This window comes from Oncorhynchus keta, chromosome 24 (genome assembly GCF_023373465.1).
Source record: "Oncorhynchus keta strain PuntledgeMale-10-30-2019 chromosome 24, Oket_V2, whole genome shotgun sequence".
NCBI classification, from domain to species: Eukaryota; Metazoa; Chordata; class Actinopteri; order Salmoniformes; family Salmonidae; genus Oncorhynchus; species Oncorhynchus keta.
Window position 1 is genome coordinate 43,465,523 of NC_068444.1, and position 21,511 is coordinate 43,487,033.

The window sequence follows — 21,511 nt, forward strand, 5'->3', positions numbered from 1 at the left end:
ACAAACAAGATATCCTATATCTGTGTTTTCCCACAGACCTTATTTTCGGCGTTTATCCAAAACCCTACAAATACGCCATTAATTTTCCTCATATGCTTTGTCCAACGAACATGGCGGAGTTAGGGCCTACAAAAAGACTCCATTAATATTTCTCTCTATAGCAACGGCAGAGATCTATTTATGATGGTCTGAAAAATACTGTAGTGCAATATCTGTCGGCCGAAAACCCGAGGAGGAGGGGGCAGAAAGGAAATGCTCCAATGGGGGAGAGGGAACTTAAAGAGGGTGACCAACGAATATAAATGATATCCCTTTAAGAGCAACTGGGACATAGCGGTGCAAGAAAAGGAGAGGAGGGGGAGAAGAAAGAGGATTTAAAAAGAAAAGGAAGAAAGATACATGGAGGGAGGAGGGAGAGCGAGCAATAAAAAAAGAAAGATGACATCCTCGCAATTGAACAGCCGAGGTAGAGCGATAGGCTGCGTCCCGGCGCGAGCGCTCTTGGTTTAGGGTCAGGGCTTGAATCCAACAACGAGGCTTCGACAAAACAAGCGATTGGCCTGTTGGGGGAAATCGGAAGAATAGATTCATAAATTAAAATAATGAACTGCTACTCTTTCGAATGCGTTTATTGTAACACTGATAGTAGTTGTCATTGTGCGTAATGCATTACTTTTAATTTTAAGATCGACCTATTTTATGACTACGGCTATATAAATAACATTGATTTTGTGCGCATAGATATTTGGTTTCACAGTCATCAATGCCAAGAGATATGCATTCCTTATGCTTTGATAAAATTTAAGTTTGAAACCAAAGTCAAAGATAAATAGGCCACTATTGGAGCTGGCAATTCCACTCAGGCAGTCAGCCTAGACGAAACGCCTGCGTGAATTTGAATAGCTTGAATACGCCTGTTAGATAAATATTTTTACAATGTACATTTTTGATAGTTGCATGTCCCTTTCGGATGATCAATAGCATACTTTTCTTGTTGCATTTGAATACTGTCAACATAGATCTTCTCGCCACAATCATCAACAGTGCGATTAAATATTATGTCAACGGTTTACTGTCGAATCGCAATCAGGATTACTTAGCTGATTTTATACTCTTCATCGCTTTGGTGCAAAATGGATGCTGCTTGGAGCAATTTTCTCTTCCAGGTAAGTTTTAATTTACCTTCTTTCTATTCGTGTGTGCGCTTTTTTGAAGAATGGCTGTTGAATGTTTTTTTGTCTGCAGCCCCCAGGGGCCTGGCCATTTAGGTAAACGAAGTAGCATTTACTCTAAACCAGTGGTTCCCAAACTTTTTATCGTCCCGTTACCCCTTCAAACATTCAACCTCCAGCTGCGTACCCCCTCTAGCACCAGGGTCTGCGCACTCTCAAATGTTGTATTTTGCTATCATTGTAAGCATGCCACACACACTACGTGTGAGCGTCTTTCTTTTCCCACACCGCAGTTAAGCCAAAACCACGCCCCGTTATTCAGAGAGGCGTTCCTCGACGCTTTGGACGCTCTCCATGTCCGGAAGTGAATACCACGGAGCGCCAAATTTCAGTCACTGATTAATAACGTTTGCCCATCTATTTCAAGATTGAAAAATATAACAACGTAATGTGGACAAAGCTATCAATTAACGTCCTTTAAAGCGCAAAGACAGATTCAATGGCTGTAGCATAGCGCAATTCGACTGAATGATTAGCTAAAATATTAGAAAAATTATGAATAATAAACATATGCTTTAACCTGATGATATATTATCATTAGTAGTGTACTTCAAATACCGACCTAGTAACGTTAAGTAGCCCATTTTAATTTAGCTGACCTTCAATTGAGGGAATTCAGCAGAGTTCTGAGCTATTGTTACAAGTCATTGAAACTAAAAAATAAATACATGGGCAAATGTTACCTATTGTGGTAGGCAGCTAATTGTTAAATGACACTTCCCATCCTTACCTTGGAAGGCCACTGTGTCTGCGCTCATCGCCTGTGAGAGAGACAACGTTAGCTAGCCAATGGGAGCGTAGTAGAACGCCCCTCTAAATAATGGGGGGAAGTTTTGGTTGAACTGCATTGGGAAAAAGACACATACCATACATTTATTAAACCATAAGAATTAGTGTGAGTTTTTGTCACAACCAGGCTCGTGGGAAGTGACAAAGAGCTCTTCTAGGACAAGGGCACAAATAATAATAATCAATAATTTTTCTCTTTATTTAACAATCTTACATATACAACTTTTTTTTCCTCGAAAATTGTGAATAACTCACCACAGGTTAATGAGAAGGGTGTGCTGGAAAGGATGCACATAACTGCAATGTTGGGTTGTATTGGAGAGAGTCTCCGTTTTAAATCATTTTCCACACACAGTCTGTGCCTGTATGTAGTTTTCATGCTAGTGCGGGCCGAGGTCCGTGGTTGGAAAGGGCGTCAGTGTCTTAACAGCGCGATTTGCCAAGACGGGATACTCCGAGCGCAGCCCAATACAGAAATCTGGCAGTGGCTTCTGATTAAATTACATTTTCACAGAACTGCTTGTTGCAATTTCAATGAGGCTCTCTTGTTCAGATATTGGCAAGTGGACTGGAGGCAGGGCATGAAAGGGATAAAGAATCCAGTTGTTTGTGCCATCCGTTTTGGGAAAGTACCTGCCTAATTTGCACCAAACTCACTCCGGTTCTTCACTATATCTCATATGACATTGTCCGTTAGCTTGAGTTCATTTGCACACAAAAAAATCATACAATGATGGAAAGACCTGTGTGTTGTCCTTGTTACTGCAGAGAGAGAGAGAGAGAGAAGAGCACCAACTGCTTAATCATAGCCTCAATTTTGTCCCTTGCATTGAATATAGTTGCGGAGAGTCCCCTGTAATCCTAGATTCAGATCATTCAGGTGAGAAAAACATCACCCAGGTAGGCCAGTCTTGTGAGGAACTTGTCATCATGAGAGTGGTCAGACAAGTGAAAATGATGGTCAGTGAAGAAAACTAAGCTCGTCTTTCAATTTTATATATATAAAAAAATGTGTCAATACTTTGCCCCTGGATAATCAGCGCACTCCTCCTGTATGTTGTATAAGCGTAACATGGTCGCTGCCCATATCATCGCATATCGCAGAAAATACACGAGAGTTCAGGGACTTTGCTTTAACAAAGTTAATCATTTTCACTGTTGTGTCCAAAATGTCTTTCAAGTTGTCAGGCATTCCTTTGGCAGTAAGAGCCTCTCGGTGGATGCTGCAGTGTACCCAAGTGGTGTCAGGAGCAACTGCTTGCACGCGCGTTACCACTCCACTGTGTCCCCTTGTCATGGCTTTTGTGCAACCAGTACAGATACCAACACATCTTGACCACCAAAGTCCATTTGATGTCACAAAGCTGTTCAGTACTTTAAAAATATCCTCTCCTTTTGCCCTGGTTTCCAGTGGTTTGCAGAAGAGGATGTCTTCCTTAATTGACCCCCCATAAATGTGACGGACATGTACCAGGAGCTGTGCACGTGGCGTGTGTTGATTCATCAAGCTGTAGCGCATAGAATTCACTGGCTTGTATACGAAGCAGTAATTGTTTCAGAACATCTCCTGTCATGTCACTGATGCGTTGTGAAACTGTGTTATTTGATGGAGACATTGTCTGTATAGTTATTTTGTGCCTTTTCCCCTAGCATTATCCCAGCTATATCCGCGACAGCAGGAAGAATGAAGTCCTCCACAATAGTATGGGGCTTGCCTATCCTAGCCACTTGGTAGCTCACCATATAAGACGCTTCTAGCTCCTTATTAATGGCATCTGTTGCTTTTATACATGTCTTACTACTCAAGTTGTTTTAATTCTCGCTCAAAAAACTCCCGTCGCTTATTTTTCAAATTGGTCTGTTTTGTTTCTAAATGTCTGCTTAAGAGTGAAGGTTTCATCGAGTTCTGAGATAGTACTTTTGGACATGTGGTTGAGGAAAGGCACTACTCCCAATACAAGTGAACCACAAATCAATGTAGTTCTCATCATATTTGCGTCTTCGATGGTCCAACGTCCCTGTCTGTTGTTCGGTGCTTTCCTGGGTAAGGGGGCAGTAGCTCTTCGGATGCATCAGATTTACAACTGTCAGTGTCCATGCTAGCTGGACTAACACCGAATGTAGAATTACTGATGCTAGCATTGGATGTGCTTGTGGATGCAGAGTAACTTGTGTTATCGACAGGTGCAGGTGTAGTACTGCTTGTAGTAGCAGTATTACCAGTAGAGCTGTTATGCGTCTCTATGGCCGTACTTTTTTTTTAACCATTTATCCATTTTTGAGCAAATGGAATGAGCAGCAGCTACGTACTGACCGTTAGTGGAATTCCCACAAGAGTAACGGTTAATGTGATTGGATGTGAATTATTTGACTAGGCTACCTGTATTTGACATTATGTTGTTGTTTCGCTGAACACTAGATGGTTGAATTTTATTTTTTGCAGTGAAACGAGGCTACTCAGGTGAGAAAGACCTCACCTAAATGTATTGCCCCGTTGGAAAATATAAATGTTTTGAAAATGTGAAAAATGTTTTTTTTTATATATATGTATATATTTTTTAAATTATAAAATAAAATGCAAATCACATTTTTATTTGGTGAACCCCAACGGCATTGCGCTACTCCTGGGGGTACCCCAGTTTGGGAATACCTGCCCTAGACAATGCAGTGACTTTCTGCTGATGGCTGTGTTTATTTCTCCAGACTACTCCCACCCAAAACCAAGTGGAGGGTACCCTCCAATCAGAACTCTTACCAGTCCATATGGCCTCTCCTCAGACCCCTCCCACAGAGCACATAGTCCATCCTCCTTCCACGGTGGACACTGCTGCCCTCAATGAAGAACCCTTACCTGGTGAGAGAATCATGGGTTGTGAAATACCATTGCTTCTTCAGCCGTTATCAGCAATTAAGTTGAAAAGGAAGTCATGTAGATTGCCAAACAAGTGGTCTGTTATCCTGTTATAAGCATAATGTGTTAGTCTTCATACTATTATATTTTGAATTGATAGGGATATTATTATTAATGTGCATTTTCTCTCCCTGTCTTCCTCTTTCATTCCCTCTCTTCTTCCGCTCTTCCGTCCTACAGTGAAGACGGTGTCCCGGCCTGCCCGTGTGCCCCACATCTGTGCCATATGCAGCAAGCAGTTCAAGAACAACTACAACCTGCGGCGGCACCAGTCGGTCCACACCGGGGTACGCATGAAGCGAGCAGGGGAGCAGGAGGAGGGGGCAAAGGAGGGTGGCAATGGTGCCGGCCCAGCGCAGGTGGTGTCGGGAGGTAGGACGGAGAGGTACACGGTCCCCCTCACCCTGCTCCACCTCTCCGTTCCTCCCCCTCTCCCCCCTCCCAGCGTGCTAGCGTCCCAGCAGCCAGCTGTGGGTAGTCAGGATGGTGAAGAGGTTGCCATGGCAAGCGTAGTGGCTAGCGTTAACCCCCATGCTCCTCCTGCAGCTGTTGACATGGGGGCGGGGGCGACCGCACAGGTGGGTCAGGGTGCTTCTGGAGGTTGTTGTTGTCGTCGTCCGTGAAAAGGAAAACTAGACTTTAGGTTTCTCTTGCATGGTCTTTATGGAGATTGTGGAAAAGCCTTATTTTCAATAGAGAGAATTCAGCACTTTATGCAAACGGTCCAAAGAAATGATCTAGGTGTAGCGAGCCATGTTTGTCTGCGTGGTTCGGAAAGACACAGAGACTCGACAATATGATATGTAAATAATCAACGAGGCATGTGTAATAGTCATGTCCGACAATGCATAAAAAACTGTTTGTATTCCTCACAAACAATGTTAGTTCTCCTCACCCCCTCCCTCCCAGCGGCCATCGAACCCAAACCCTGTGCGGAAGAATCACGCTTGTGAAACGTGCGGGAAGGCCTTCCGAGACGTGTACCACCTTAACCGACACCGTCTCTCCCACTCGGATGAGAAACCCTTCTCCTGCCCCATATGCCAGCAGAGGTTCAAGAGGAAGGACCGCATGAGCCACCACGTGCGCTCTCACCAAGGTGGTGTGGAGAAACCCTACGTGTGCCCCCACTGTGCCAAGGCTTTCTCCAGGTGAGAATGGCACGCTATAGGCCAGAGAAGAGTCAAGAAAAGTCCACATCCCATGCCATGAGTTGTGTAGATGCAGCTGTAAGGCTCAACCCAAAATGAATGGAAAATTTAAGCACCACAAATTTTGTATCTTTTTCATTCATATTGGGTTGTGGCATTTAGCTGTATCTACACAAAACACGCCCTGGGACTTTAACTTATCTTAAGACATCTGACAAAGTTTGAATTTGGAAGTTCACATTTTCAGCTGGAGAAAGTGTATAACAAGGTATTGTGGTCTCAACTCTTCCTGTCTCACTTCTTTCAGGCCCGACCATCTCAACAGTCACGTCAGACAAGTCCACTCTTCTGAACGACCCTTCAAGTGTCCGGTACTTGATGTTTGTGCTATTTTATTTCCTTTTACACCTCTCAAATCTCAATACAGTCATTGTTAATCATCAATTTGCTTCTCTGTACCTTAAATCCTTCCTACCATAACTATCCATTGTAATAGAATTGGGGTTGGGATCAATTCCATTTATATTCAGTCAATTCAGGAAGTGAACTGAAATTCAAATTTTCTTTGGAATTGGAATTTGAGTTTACTTCCTTAATTGACTGAATTGAAATGGAATTGACTCCAACCCTGAATTAAATAAAATGAAAGATCATTTTGCGATTAACCCTGAGACCACAATTTCCGCTTCCCTGCGAAATGGAATTGACTCCAACCCTGAATTAAATCAAATTAAAGCTTGTTTTGCTATTAACCCTGAGCCTACAATTTCCACTTCCCCGCGGAAATGTAATTAACACAATACAAAAATCCCAATCAAAACCCATCTGTTTATGCTATAAAACAAGTTTGCATGGGCTGTGCATCTGCTGATATTGCCCTTCCGCATCTGTGGTGGTGGCAGAGCTAGAGCAGTGTTTGTCAGACCATGAGACATCCCGAAAATTGCTGTTCTCATAAAACGTCTGTGGCGTCCGACCGGTTTGGCCTACAAAGTATTAAGACCAATTTGTTGAAAGATGACTCTCACGAACGTGGTGGTGTTCTCTGTCATTATGGGGTATAGGTTGATGCTGGGGGAAAAAAATATTGTATACATTTTAGAATAAGGCTGTAACATAACACAATGTGGAAAAAGTAGAGGGTTCTGAATACTTTCTGAATGCACTGTATATCTTGAGATAGTTTAGTGCCTAAAATAAGGGGTTAAATATATGTAAAAACGTTTCCTGATCTTCCTTATCTCTCAGATATAGCAGAGGCACTTCAGAACAAACTTCCTTTAGATTTTTTTTGTGGGGACTATCTGTTGATTCCAGTGACTCTGTTATTCAATGCTAATAGCGGAAATGCCAAATTCATCCAATAATGTTTTTTTATACATCTCTTGGATCGATTAAGCAGTCTTAAAATAAATCAAAACCTGCCCGTCTATAGGGTTAAACTACTGCTTCCTCTGTATCTTTATGGATAACCAGTCATTCCTCATATCTCTTGATGTGTTTAGACGTGCGAATCCAGCTTCGCCACGAGGGACCGGCTACGTGCCCATATGATCCGCCACGAGGAGAAGGTCCCGTGCCACATATGCGGCAAGCTCCTGTCTGCTGCCTACATCACCGATCACATGAGGGTCCACAACCAATCGCAGCACCACGCCTGCCATCTCTGTAACCGCAGTGAGTGTCTGTCAACACCCCAGATTGTTTGATGGGAGAAGATTTTAAGAAACGTTTCGAGTTTATAAGTGGTTTATCTGATCGTAATAAACATTCAAAGTTTATAAATGGTTTATTTAGAGGTAATAAACATTTGTCAAGACCTGGCATGGAAAAATTTGTCAAGTCCATGCACAAAAAGCTTTTTTTTTGTACACTAATTTGTTTACATTCCTGTTAGTGAGCATTTCTCATTTGACAAGATAATCCATTCACCTGACAGGTGTGTCATATCAAGAAGCTGATTAAACAAAATGATCATTACACAGATGGACCTTGGGCTGGAGACAATAAAAGGCCACTTTAAAGTGTGTGTGTGTGTGGAGGGGAGGGGGGGTGCTGAGGAGTAGTTACAGTGGGACAAAAACATATTTAGTCAGCCACCAATTGTGCAAGTTCTCCCACTTAAAAAGATGAGAGAGGCCTGTAATTTTCATCATAGGTACACTTAAACTATGACAGACAAAATGAGAAAAAAAATCCAGAAAATCACATTGTATTAATTTATTTGCAAATTATGGTGGAAAATAAGTATTTGGTCAATAACAAAAGTTTATCTCAATACTTTGTTATATACCCTTTGTTGGCAATGACAGAGGTCAAACGTTTTCTGTAAGTCTTCACAAGGTTTTCACACACTGTTGCTGGTATTTTGGCCCATTCCTCCATGCAGATCTCCTCCAGAGCAGTGATGTTTTGGGGTTGTTGCTGGGCAACACAGACTTTCAACTCCCTCCAAAGATTTTCTATGGGGTTGAGATCTGGAGACTGGCTAGGCCACTCCAGGACCTTGAAATGCTTCTTACGAAGCCACTCCTTCGTTGCCCGGGCGGTGTGTTTGGGATCATTGTCATGCTGAAAGACCCAGCCACGTTTCATCTTCAATGCCCTTGCTGATGGAAGGAAGTTTTCACTCACGATACATGGCCCCATTCATTCTTTCCTTTACACGGATCAGTAGATTTGGATAGAAAACACTCTAGTGTCTGTGAGTATAATAGAACTGATTTGGCAGGCAAAAACCTGAGAAAAATCCATCCAGAAAGTAGGATTTGTTTTTGTTTTGTAGTTTTCCATTCAATGCCATTACAGTATCCATTGACTTAGGACTCAAATTGTAGTTCCTATGCCTTCCACTAGATGTCAACAGTCTTTAGAAATTGTTTCAGGCTTGTATTCTCAGTGTCACAGAGCTTTTTCATGCACACGACCGAGAGAGTGCCTTTCTTGTTTACCTTTTATATTGACGACGTTATTGTTCGGTTGAAATATTATTGATTATTTGGGCTAAAAACAACCTGTCGATTTGAATACAAACATCGTTTGATATGTTTCTATGAACATTACGGATACAATTTGGATTTTTTTGTCTGCCTGTTGTGACTGCGTTTGAGCCTGTGGATTACTGGATAAAACGTGCGAACAAAACAGAGGTTTTTGGATATAAAGAGAGACTTTATCGAACAAAACAAACATTTATTGAGTCAATGAATGTCTTCTGAGTGCAACCATATGAAGGTCATGAAAGGTAAGTGATTAATTTTATCTCTATTTCTGACTTTTGTAACTCTTCTACTTGGCTGGTTACTGTTTGTAATGATTTGTCTGCTGGGCGATGTTCTTAAATAATCGTAAGGTATGCTTTCGCCGTAAAGCCTTTTTGAAATCTAACACTGGTTGGATTCACAAGAAGTTTATCTTTAAACCTATGTAAAAATACTTGTATGTTTTCTGAATTTTTATGATGTGTATTTCTGTATTTAAATTTGGCGCTCTGCAATTTCACTGGATGTTGGCCAGGTGGGACACTAGCCTCCCACATACCCTAGGGAGGTTAAGACACTAACAGCTTACAGATGGAAGGAAATTAAGGTCACAGTTATGAAAACTTAGGACACAAAAGAGACCTTTCTCCTGACTCTGAAAAACACCAAAAGAAAGATGCCCAGGGTCCTTGTTCATCTGAGTGAATGTGCCTTAGGCATGCTGCAAGGAGGCATGAGGACTGCAGATGTGGCCAGGGCAATAAATTGCAATGTCCGTCGTGTGAGACGCTTAAGACAGCGCTACAGGGAGACAGGACGGACAGCTGATCGTCCTCACAGTTGCAGACCATGTATAACAACACCTGCACAGGATCGGTACATCCAAAACAACCTGCAGGACAGGTACAGGATGGCAACAACAACTGCCCGAGTTGCAACAGGAATCCCACACCGATATAATGTTTGATTAAAACATAATTTCAAACCTTACTTGAGGTAACAACAAACGTAATACTCAAAGTACAAGTCTGTCAGAAGCTCTGAAGGGGTGCTCATGCACAAACTAGGCATCTCTGCTCTTCTAGGCGTTGGGCAAAAGTAACAATATTTCTGTTCTTCTGTTAGTCCTTTCCTTGTGAGTAAAGTCACAGAACATCCTAACACAATAACAAGAAACAATATGCTACATGCAGTCACACATTTGCAGAGACGCAGAGGACAAAAAAATGTCCACTATACCCCCTCCTTTTATCACCATATGTGATAACAAAAATGTATGTTACTTCTTAACATGCATTCCGTCTATTAACAGGAATGCATTTAGTAAATACTTATTATTACACACAAGAAGCATAACAATAGGCAAAAATCCATTATATTTTATCCTTTTTTTTATATTATAAGGTTCCTGTCATTTAACAACCCAACTTAAAACCTTCAGGTACTTAATCAAACATGGATACGAACTCATTCTTGCATATTATCATCCATTATAGGGGGAAAGAGAAGTTCCTGGTAAGACAGCAAGTTATTTGACCAGACAAAAGGTAGTCAAGTGCCTCTCTGTTTTGCAGGGTCACCTTGTGCCGTGCTTTCACTCCTCATTCAGAGTAACCAAGGCATCTCTAGTAGTTTTTCCCATTTTCTCAACTTTAATACCCAAATCTCTCATTTGATCAAAGGCACATGCAACTCCATATTGGGGCAGCAAAACACCAGCGAATCGGGAGAAGAATGTCTACACCTGAGTGACATCTGCAAGGGATCACTTATTAAAACAAGGGGTCGACTGATGATGGTCACTGAACAGAACATTTACATTACATTACATTTACATTTAAGTCATTTAGCAGACGCTCTTATCCAGAGCGACTTACAAATTGGTGCATTCACCTTATGACATCCAGTGGAACAGCCACTTTACAATAGTGCATCTAAATCTTTTAAGGGGGTGAGAAGGATTACTTTATCCTATCCTAGGTATTCCTTAAAGAGGTGGGGTTTCAGGTGTCTCCGGAAGGTGGTGATTGACTCCGCTGTCCTGGCGTCGTGAGGGAGTTTGTTCCACCATTGGGGGGCCAGAGCAGCGAACAGTTTTGACTGGGCTGAGCGGGAACCCTCCATTCTGTTTGTGTTTCCAAGGACTCTCATGGCCAGCACCACAAACACAACAGCACACGTCCCTCCCCAATTAGGTGGTAAACTATAATAAGCAAATAGGCCACACAACCAATAGGTACAATTTGTGGCTCCTTCAGCGCGATGTACTTGTTGTAGACAGAAATTGTATAACTCATATTACCTGGTGCTCCTGTAACAGAATCATTTACTACAAGAGAGCAGTTATTGCTACCATTAACCAACATAGTACAGTTACAAACATTTTCAACAAAATGGTTACTCCCATTTCCTCTAATACACCAGGGGGCTACCAGCAATCCTACTAGAGAGATGTCCTGACTGTTCTGCCTTGTTATTATTCGACCATGCTGGTCATTTATGAACATTTGAACATCTTGGCCATGTTCTGTTATAATCTCCACCCGGCACAGCCAGAAGAGGACTGGCCACCCCACAGCCTGGTTCCTCTCTAGGTTTCTTCCTAGGTTTTGGCCTTTCTAGGGAGTTTTTCCTAGCCACTGTGCTTCTACACCTGCATTGCTTGCTGTTTGGGGTTTTAGGCTGGGTTTCTGTACAGCACTTTGAGATATCAGCTGATGTACGAAGGGCTATATAAATAAATTTGATTTGATTTGGGTCACTGCAATTGTTTGGTCTAGGATATACTAGGCTGACCGTAACATTGTACATCGCAAAATAAGTAACGGGGTCGGGATTTCTGGGGGGGAAATTGGCCAATGACAGTATTGAGGACAGTTGAATAGTTAAGTTCACCCCCAAGGGAACCCCTACATATGGGAACCTCTTACCTACTCCCACAGGACCCAACCCACATACCCAACAAGCTGTCTTATATGAGGTGACATTTGTCACCATTCCAGCTGGAGAGAGGAACAGACTCTCTCCCTCATCTTGACCTTTTACTTCTCTTTTCCTTTCTCCTTCTGGACCACTACTCCGGGTCTGCAGTGGTTCCTTTGGCTCAGGACTTTCATCTTCACCTGAACAGACACCCACTGGAGGGCAACCTACTGTTCCAATCAATACAATGGTGTAGATCCAGACAGACAGGCCACACAGCCTAAGGGATGGGACTCCCGCCATCCTCCTCAGGGGCAGGAACTCGTCAGCAGCGCGACACTTGAATCCAGGTGTCCCTCTCAGCTACCTTTACTGCGGTCATCAAAACCTGATATGGTCCTCTCCAATGAGAATCCTTCCAGCTCTTCCTTCTGTAGTCTTTTACCAACATAAAGTTGCCAGAGCACAGATAATGCTCAGTTCCTCCTGATAGGTTGGGCAGAGAAGCCTTCACCTGGGGGAACAGAGTCTTAAGAATATTGTTAAGTGAGATGCAGTATGCTACCTTGTCTGCATTTCCCTGCAACGTCAACTTGTTTTGAGGAAAGGGTGGGTTAGTCATTCTCATGGATAGCCCTGTCAGCACCTCATGGGGGAGCTAGACCAGTCACTGTGTGGGATCTGCCTCTCATGCTCACGAGTGCAAATGGAAGCACCTTCACCCATGGCACCTTCGCCAATCAGTTTAATACATTTAGTTTTTAGGGTTTGGTTGTTCTACCACACCCCCAGACAGGATGATGGGCACAATGGGTTCTCAAATCAATATGTAAAGCCTCTGACAGGGACTGAACAATCTCATTCATGAAATTACGACCATTGTCGGAGAAGACGTTTGACGGCACACCCACCTTGGTATGATCTCTCACAGAAGAGCCTATGCCCCAGCTGCTGCTGTAGCTCTCCTGCAGGGAAAAGTTTCAATACATTTTGAAAATATGTAAACAATCACCAAACAATACTTGTTCCTTTCACAAGGGGTCAACTCAATGAAGTCCATCATTTAGTTCTCAGAGACCCTCTGGTCTAGAATGGGACACGGGGACACAGTAAATCCTACTGTGCTCCAATATTTATTTACAAGATCCACCATCCATCTTTTTGAAAAATGGCCTTGACAATTTAGCAAGGTATTGGGAAATACAACAGGGCATGGCAGGTCTATTAGAATCATCAAGCCATGTACCCGAGGTATCCTTACGACAGTGTTCAGCCTACCGCCTTTTCTCAGTCGCATCAGCTGCTGCCTGCAAAATAACATCATTAGGAGAGAAGGGGTTAGTGGGAACAGGAACTGCTGCCATCTGTAGAAGAAGGGAAACACTGTCCTTTGCAGAAGTGTGTGCTTGGCACTTTAACCACTCCAAAATATGAGGAAAGCTGAATGGCCGTCAGCAAAGAGGAGACAAGATCGCTGTGAGCAATAGTTTTTCCAGACTAAGTAAAAAATGGTCTATTCCACAACATGCCAAAATCGCGCACAACACCAAATGCAAATCGACTATCGGTGTAGATATTAAGAGAGCAATCCTTTGCCTAAATACATGCTCTGTTTAAACCAAATAACTGCTGCCTGAACAGACAAGTGAGAGGGAAGTCTAGCACTTTCCACAGTTTGAACAGAGGTGACAACAGCATAGCCTACTAAATGTTCACCCTTGTCGTCTCGCTGGGCTGAGCCATCCACAAAAAATAAAAGTCCAGCATCAACTGTAGGGAAGAGAGTGGAGAGGTTAAGTATAGTACATCCCTTCAGTGTAACATGAGACATTGTCAAAAGGATGTTCTAATAATCTAGCAATCTGGCAGGTGTAAAATGGGCAGTTTTAGTCTGTAATAATGGCATGAACCGTTATGGGGAACATGCACCGTCAGCTCAGTCATTGCTACAATATCGGAACATGTCAAATCCGAGTTGCAACAGAGCGGAGGCAGGATACCATGCCTCGGATAAGTGTCTAAACGCTTAGAGTAGTACCCCACAGGCCTACAGCCAACTCTGTGGTACTGTGTCAACACAACATTAGAGCCTGCTTTAACTTCACCACTTCAGACATTTCCATCTTTCTTCCATAATTTCAGAGGCTGTACTGTCTCCGCACAGTCTTTCAAGCATTGGCGACATTAGCCAGCCACTCCCAACAGCGACATTGTGCTGCTTAGGAACAGGTTTAGGCAGAGACTTTATCGCCTCAAGCTTATCTTTAGAGAGGGCCCTGCCCTCAGAAGTAATGTCATGACCCAAATATTTAACATAACTTCTACACAACTGCATCTTAGAGAGGGAAGCTTTATGACCATTTTCAGCTAAGAACATCAACAATGTATTTTTGTGATCGATTTCCTCAGATGTGGAACAGACCAACAGGTCATCAACATATTGAACCACAGTACTACCTCCAGGGGGAATAAAACCTTCCAGGGTTTCGCCATTTTCTGGTTATTACCATCACCAGGACAGCTCCAGTCTCTCTTTCCAGAGGTGCCTTGCTCTCCTCACCATCTGCCTCTACCCCTTCCTCTACCGAGGCCATCTGCCTCATCCTTGACCTCCACCTCCACAGTATCCTCTTCCTCCAGCAAATAACATCAACTGTGCAGCTTGTAGTTAAGCACCAGTCTTGGAGTTCTTAGACCTGATCTATCTTTCTGCATGGGGATGTGAGGTTTGACATCAGCAAGGGTCTTTGTCTCCCACCCAATGCATGTAGTGGTCACAGCTGTCTTCTGGTCTTGTCGTAGGCCAGTAACCACTGCATGACACAGCAGACTGCCGTATGGGTCAGACCAGAGTGCTGGAGGAAGATCTCCATTCGTTCCTGATAGTCCTAAAAGCCGGCCTTCATCATGGTGGAATGTATTTTCTGTTAGTCTGTGTGCTTTGGGTTTGTTGTCGTTACATTATTTAACACAGCAGTGAGTTGGTTAGCACAGTTGGCATCACTGGTCCAACCTTCTTTACACTAGTTCCACTTGAACTTCAAACACAGACGGAATATTTACTCAATTTCACAATTTCAAAGTTAAATGAACAGATTTTTATTATCATGGCCGGAGAGTTTTCTACTTTGGTTATACATGGCAAGGATTGCTCTCACCTCTTCTTCAAACTTCACAGCATCTTTCGCAGGATCATGTCCAATATTCTGCCTGGCACAGTACCCCCTTACCCAATTTCTTTGCCATCACTTTACTGGGTCCCTTTGGTACCAAATCTGGGTCTTCATATCTACTTTTACTGTTCCCTTTCCCTATTATTACTTTTAATGATACCTTATCAATTTCCTTTATTCCTAACATTTATCACACTCATACCTCAATCATTCTGGGAACTAATGTCCCTTTTCCAGTAAATTAGTCAATCATACAAAAAATCATTCCACTGCATCACTTACTATTCTCTAAATCCTAAAATGGAGTTTGCAGTACTTCCATGGTTCCCAGAACTACATATTCCCTGAATACCTACAGACAACATTGCCGACGGGGTCTCTCTACCCCTGCCTAGTGCCCTCTTAGGACTCTGGATCCCTTTTCTAAGCTTCTGAAAATAGTTATTGTTCATATATATATATATAATATAATAATATATAATAATATATGCCAATATATATAATAATAATATATGCCATTTAGCAGACGCTTTTATCCAAAGCAACTTACAGTCATGTGTGCATACATTCTACGTATGGGTGATTGAACCCACTACCCTGGCGTTACAAGCGCCATGCTCTACCAACTGAGCTACAGAAGGACCACTCAAAATTCATTTAAATTGACTTACTGAAATTCAGTTGTCAGTCCTTCCAGGGTTTGTAGATTGTGTGTTCTCCTGGGCAGCCCACAGTGAGTCCTCTTTGGTCAGACCGGGTATGACCCTTGCACGCCTTCACATGGAATGCGCCACCGGTGCTTCCTCACTGCCGAGCTACACAGGTAGACTCAATCATCCTGTTTCGTCATGCCACATTTTCATGGAAATTACCACCAAGGACTCAAAGTTAAATCAACAGATCTTTATTATCATGGCCGGAGAGGTTACAACAAACGTAATACTCAAAGTACAAGTCTGTCAGAATCTCTGAAGGGATGCTCTCTCTTCAGCACTCTTTACACTCAAGCACAAACTAGGTGTCCCTACTCTCAGGGTGCAATAGGCTGATCATGACCTTGCACACATTGTTACATTGGCCCAACACCTATAAACTATGTGTTCCCTTCTTTCCGTTCTTCTATCAGTCATTTCCCTGCGAGCGAAGTCACAGAACATCCTAACACAATAACAAGAAACAATACGCTACATGTAGTCACGCATTTGCAGAGACACAGAGGACACAACAATGTTCACTACAATACGATCGATCACATGCAGTACCAGTCAAATTTGGACACAGCTACTCTCTCAAGGGTTTTTATTTATTTTTTACTATTTTCAGACGTTAAAACTAGGAAGTAACACGTAGTAACCAATTAAAATGATAAACAAAATCAAAATATATTTTATATTTGAAATTCTTCAAAGTAGCCACAATTTGCCTTGATGACAGTTTTGCACACTCTTGGCATTCTCTCAACCAGCTTCATGAGGTAGTCACCTGGAATGCATTTAAATTAACAGGTGTTTATTGTTAAGTTAATTTATGGAATTTCTTTCCTTCATAATGCCTTTGAGCCAATCAGTTGTGTTGTGACAAGGTAGGGGTGGTATACAGAAGATGGCTCCATTTGGTAAAAGACCAAGGCCATATTATGGCAATTACAGGTCAAAAAAGCAAAGAGAAATTTAAGCCATGAAGGTCAGTCAATTTGGAAAATTTCAAGAACTTTGAAAGTTTCTTCGAGTGCAGTCACAATTAACATCAAGAACTATGAAACTATGAAACTGGCTCTCATAAGGACAGGAAAGGAAGACCCAGAGTTACCTCTGCTGCAGAGGATACGTTCATTAGAATTACCAGACTCAGAAATTGCAGCCCAAATATATGCTTCACAGAGTTCAAATAACAGACATCTCAACATCAACTGTTCAGAGGGGACTGCATGAATCAGGCCTTCATGGTCGAATTGCTGCAATGAAACCACTACTTAAGGACACCAATAAGAAGAAATGACATGCTTGGGCCAAGAAACTTGAGCAATGGACATTAGACCAGTGGAAATCTGTCCTTTGGTCTGATTAGTCCAAATTTGAGATTTTCCAACCGTTGTGTTTTTGTGAGACACAGAGTAGGTGAACGGATGATCTCTGCTTGTGTGTTTCCTACCGTGAAGCATGGAGGAAGAGGTGTAATTGTGTGGGGGTGCTTTGCTGGTGACACTGTCAGTGATGTATTTAGAATTCAAGGCACACTTAACCAGCATGGCTACCACAGCATTCTGCAGCAAAACACCTTCCCATCTGGTTTGCACTTAGTGGGACGATCATTTGTTTTTCAACAGAACAATAACCCACCACACTTCCAGGCTATGTAAGTGCTATTTGACCAAGAAGGAGAGTGATGCAGTGCTGCATCAGATGACCTGGTCTCCACAATCACCCGACCTCAACCCAATTGAGATGGTTTGGGATGTGTTGGACCGCAGAGTGCCAAAAGTGTGCAAAGCTGTCATTAAGGCAAAGGATGGCTACTTTGAAGAATCTAAAATACATTTAGATTTTTTAAACACTTTTTTTGTTACTACATGATTCCATATGTGTTATTTCATAGTTTTGATGTCTTCAATATTATTCTACAATGTAGAAAATAGTTTTAAAAAATGAAGAAAAACCCTTGAATGAGAAGGTGTGTCCAAACTTTTGACTGGTACCTTATATCTCTTTATCATGCGTGGGAATCATTTGGAACGGATTTCTAAAATCAAAATCACTTGCAGCAGATTTGTTTTTACAGTCTTAGTCCAACAATGTTAGTTTTTTTGCTCAGAAAACATGGGGGGGGCAAATAAAATCACCTGCCATTTGTGGAGCCACGCTATAAGGCAGTACTTGTACAGCCTTGAAATGATACTAACTGCTAACTCTCTGCATCTCCTCCAGGCTTCACCACTCTGACCTACCTGCGCGTCCACGCCCAGAAGCACCACGGCCAGGAGTGGAAGGAGAGCGCTGGCATCTTCGGCGGCACGGGCTCCGGCGGTGTCCTTGTGTGCCAACTGTGCGGGGTGCACTGCAAGACCCCCACCCAGCTGCAGGGCCACATGGGCACCCACAGCACAGGGGGCCAAGGGGGATCTCCCAGCCCTGTCACCTCTAGTGGGGCATCCAGCTCCTCCATGTCCCTTGGCAACATGGTGTCCGCCCCAAACTTCTACATCAGCGGCAACACGGTGGTGGACCTGCTAGTGTCGGATTGCTCCAGCATCCAGCCTCAGTCCCACAGTTAGCAGAGTGGAGCCTCATTTGAACCACAGCCCCTTGAGTCCCTAAGTCCTATAGTGAGAGGTTAGGAGGACAAAGGGGGCTTGCTTAGGGGAGAGCCACAGTAAAGAATGTGGCAACTCAAAGTCCCATAGCTAGTGGAAAAGGGGGAAAGGGACAGAGCGGGCTGGCTTAGGGGAGACAGAGGCAGAGAGAAAGTATGAGAGAACAGTTAGGAGAATGTGGCGAGAGGGGGGGACATATGTCCCGTACGCTGCTGATTCGATGACCCGAGACAACGACAAATACTAAAGTGAGTTTCCCCAACGTGGCTGAACTTTCTTGCACTTTCAGGACTCCTATGACTCCTATATGTGGTCTTGTGTGCGTCTACTCTATCCCTCTCCCTCCCACCTTCCACCCTTGGTCTCCCTCAGTCCCAGCAACTACTCCCCTCTGCTAGTAATGTGTATGTCAGAAACACTTTCCTTTTGTCTCCTTTTTGTCGCTCTCTTTTCCGAGCCTTCAAAAGAAAGGCTTGTCGTAAGAAGTTGGGGGATGATATAAAAGAGTAACAGGGAAATGATCTTACAAAAGGTTGCGTGTATTAGTAGGATATTCTGAAAGAGAATGAAAAGTTGAGGTGGAGAATAGCACATAAGTCAGGGGCTGCTACCTTCCAGAAATGGACAGGAGTAGACACTGTATAAATTGTGTTATCACAGAGTATGTCTGTTTTAAATAGGGCCAACAATGTATCTGGAGGTTAGCCCATACTGTAATGGTGATTATGAACAGTGTACTTCATCTATTTGTTTCAGGTACAGTAGAGAGAGAAAAAAAACTTTGGTAAAGTTGAGTTAAGGAGTATCAAGCAAATGTTGATGTTTAATTCCACCGACGGTTCAGACAGGTATTTGCTCTGCGTCTTCCTCTCTGGGCACGGCCACATTTTAATACACAATGAGGTGCTCATGACTGCTACTGTACAGCCAGGCTCATGACACAGTTCACTTGCACCTAAAACACAATTTGCATGAAAGTGAAACTAAGACAACTTTTTGCTTTTAGGAAAAGTAAAGTTATCATGCTTACAAGAACGTTAGCCGCAGTCCCCCTTACACTACAGATCAAGTGGCCATTGATCCAGTCAAATTAATTGTACCCATGTCTGCCATTTTCTTTGTTCGTAACTGTCATTGCCATAGTCTCCTTTGTTTTGTTCCTTGTACGAGTTCACATGATTTAAAACTCTAGACACCACCATGTACAGTGGGGCAAAAAAGTATTTAGTCAGCCACCAATTGTGCAAGTCCTCCAACTTAAAAAGATGAGAGAGGCCTGTAATTTTCATCATAGGTACACTTCAACTATGACAGACAAAATGAGAAAAAAAATCCAGAAAATCACATTGTAGAATTTTTTATGAATTTATTTGCATCTTTTTAAGTGGGAGAACTTGCACAATTGGTGGCTGACTAAATACATTTTTTTGCCCCACTGTATATGCACACAGCGTTCTGATCACAACTCATATTATGACTTACTGCTCCCCATGAATCTGAGAAAAATCACTTTTCCTCAGATCATTTTGGTTGTTAGACTTTTTCAGTGGTTAAGGTGTGATGTCATGGAAGGGTTTTAAAGGTCAAAGGTCAGGTTGAGATAAGTATATCCAGGTACTACTTGTGTTCTGTGCCCCACCCCCGGTATGCTTTCAACAAGTCCTGGTTTTGTACTGAAGTGCTTCATTTCATCTGTTTAGTGTTGGTATGTTAGCTTGAAAAAAAATCGAGACTTGTTCTTCCTGTTAAGAAAAGTAGTGATTTAATCAAAGTTATTTTAGGGTTCCCGCATTAAGCAAAACAAATTATATTTTTTAACTATATTCTATGAACCTGTACAGCTTGCGATACATCTTAATGCCTTATTGTACTCAACTGCGTTTTAATTATTTTATTCGGAACTATTTAAAATCTTAGTCATGGATTTATTAAGGACATTAATGGGATGTATTTATATTTTTATATTTCAACAGTATGCATGTTTATGAACAGTTGTTGGAGCCAAACCATTTTTGACGCTTACCACGATCATGAATATTAAGTTATTATTTTGTAGATGAAGTAGGGATCATGTTATTTTGTAATGTTTACTATTAAAAGTAAAACGACTAAACAGATGAGGTGAGGGGTGTCCATTATTTATTTGGTGTTTGTGTGTGTCACACACATGCTTGAGATAGAAAGTCTAAGGATTTTTTGTCAATGTCAGATCAGGTGTAATGAGAATGGTGGGCGGAGGCATGCAACTGGTAACAACATTTGTGGTATCTCTGACAAGTAAAATATATTAAGTGTAAGATGAGCATTTTGTTTATTTTTAGTAAACTGATGAAAGTACATAATGGGCTCACATTAATCTCGTAATTAGACAAGATATTGAGTTTCTTAAACAAAGGTTCAGATGGAGCCAGGTATTAGAGGAGGCTAGTCTTTGCAAATGACTTTTGTATAATGTGTCATTTGTGTAGGTAGGAGGCATACAGTATATACTGGCCCAGACAATATTACAGTGAATGAGATATGGGTAAATTCAGCTTTAGTATAGAGTTAGGAAGCAAGCTTGATGAAACAAACCACTAAACTGTCTGATGATACCAACAGATTTCATCACTATGCTGCAGGCAAATTAAGTATGATGTTTCCAGGATAACTTCTTCTTCTTTAATTAGAACTCAGAGGAATCTACTGGATGTTCCATTTCATTCCCACCAATTAAGATTATGGCTTTTTAAAAAAAAAAACATTTAACAATACTTATTTTTATTCATAATTAATACAATAAAGTTACATTTGTTAACATTTAAAGATTATTATTTATCTGGAAACATTCAGATAATGTGTCCATGCCTGAGTTGGCTTCATTAATTATTGAATACAAATTATTGTGTGATAAAATCAAATTGGTGTCATCAGCAAAGAGAATGGCAAGTATGGTAGAATACACAGCAGCAAGATCAATGACATAGATTAGGAATAAAAAAAAGGTTCAATTATCCAACCCTGTGGCAGGATATCTTGGCCCTGGTAGGTGCACAGATGTTT

General features: G+C 42.1%; 1 protein-coding gene across 4 annotated transcripts; it reads left to right on the forward strand.

The window, feature by feature from the left end:
- The first annotated feature begins 320 nt into the window (after nucleotides 1-320).
- On the forward strand, nucleotides 321-20,586 carry LOC118357588 (myc-associated zinc finger protein-like). 4 transcript variants are annotated; one of them, XM_035734855.2, is made up of 7 exons: nucleotides 321-1,166; nucleotides 4,800-4,875; nucleotides 5,113-5,510; nucleotides 5,842-6,083; nucleotides 6,391-6,463; nucleotides 7,589-7,760; nucleotides 18,084-20,586. In XM_035734855.2, exons 1-7 carry the CDS (start codon nucleotides 1,134-1,136, stop codon nucleotides 18,428-18,430), a joined length of 1,341 nt encoding a protein of 446 aa, XP_035590748.1. In that variant the 5' UTR covers nucleotides 321-1,133; the 3' UTR covers nucleotides 18,431-20,586. The 4 variants fall into 4 exon arrangements, with proteins under 4 accessions (XP_035590748.1, XP_035590746.1, XP_035590747.1 ...); XM_035734853.2 differs by having other exon boundaries at nucleotides 322-1,166; nucleotides 4,725-4,875; XM_035734854.2 differs by having other exon boundaries at nucleotides 323-1,166; nucleotides 4,725-4,875; nucleotides 6,391-6,454.
- Nucleotides 20,587-21,511: the final 925 nt, after the last annotated feature.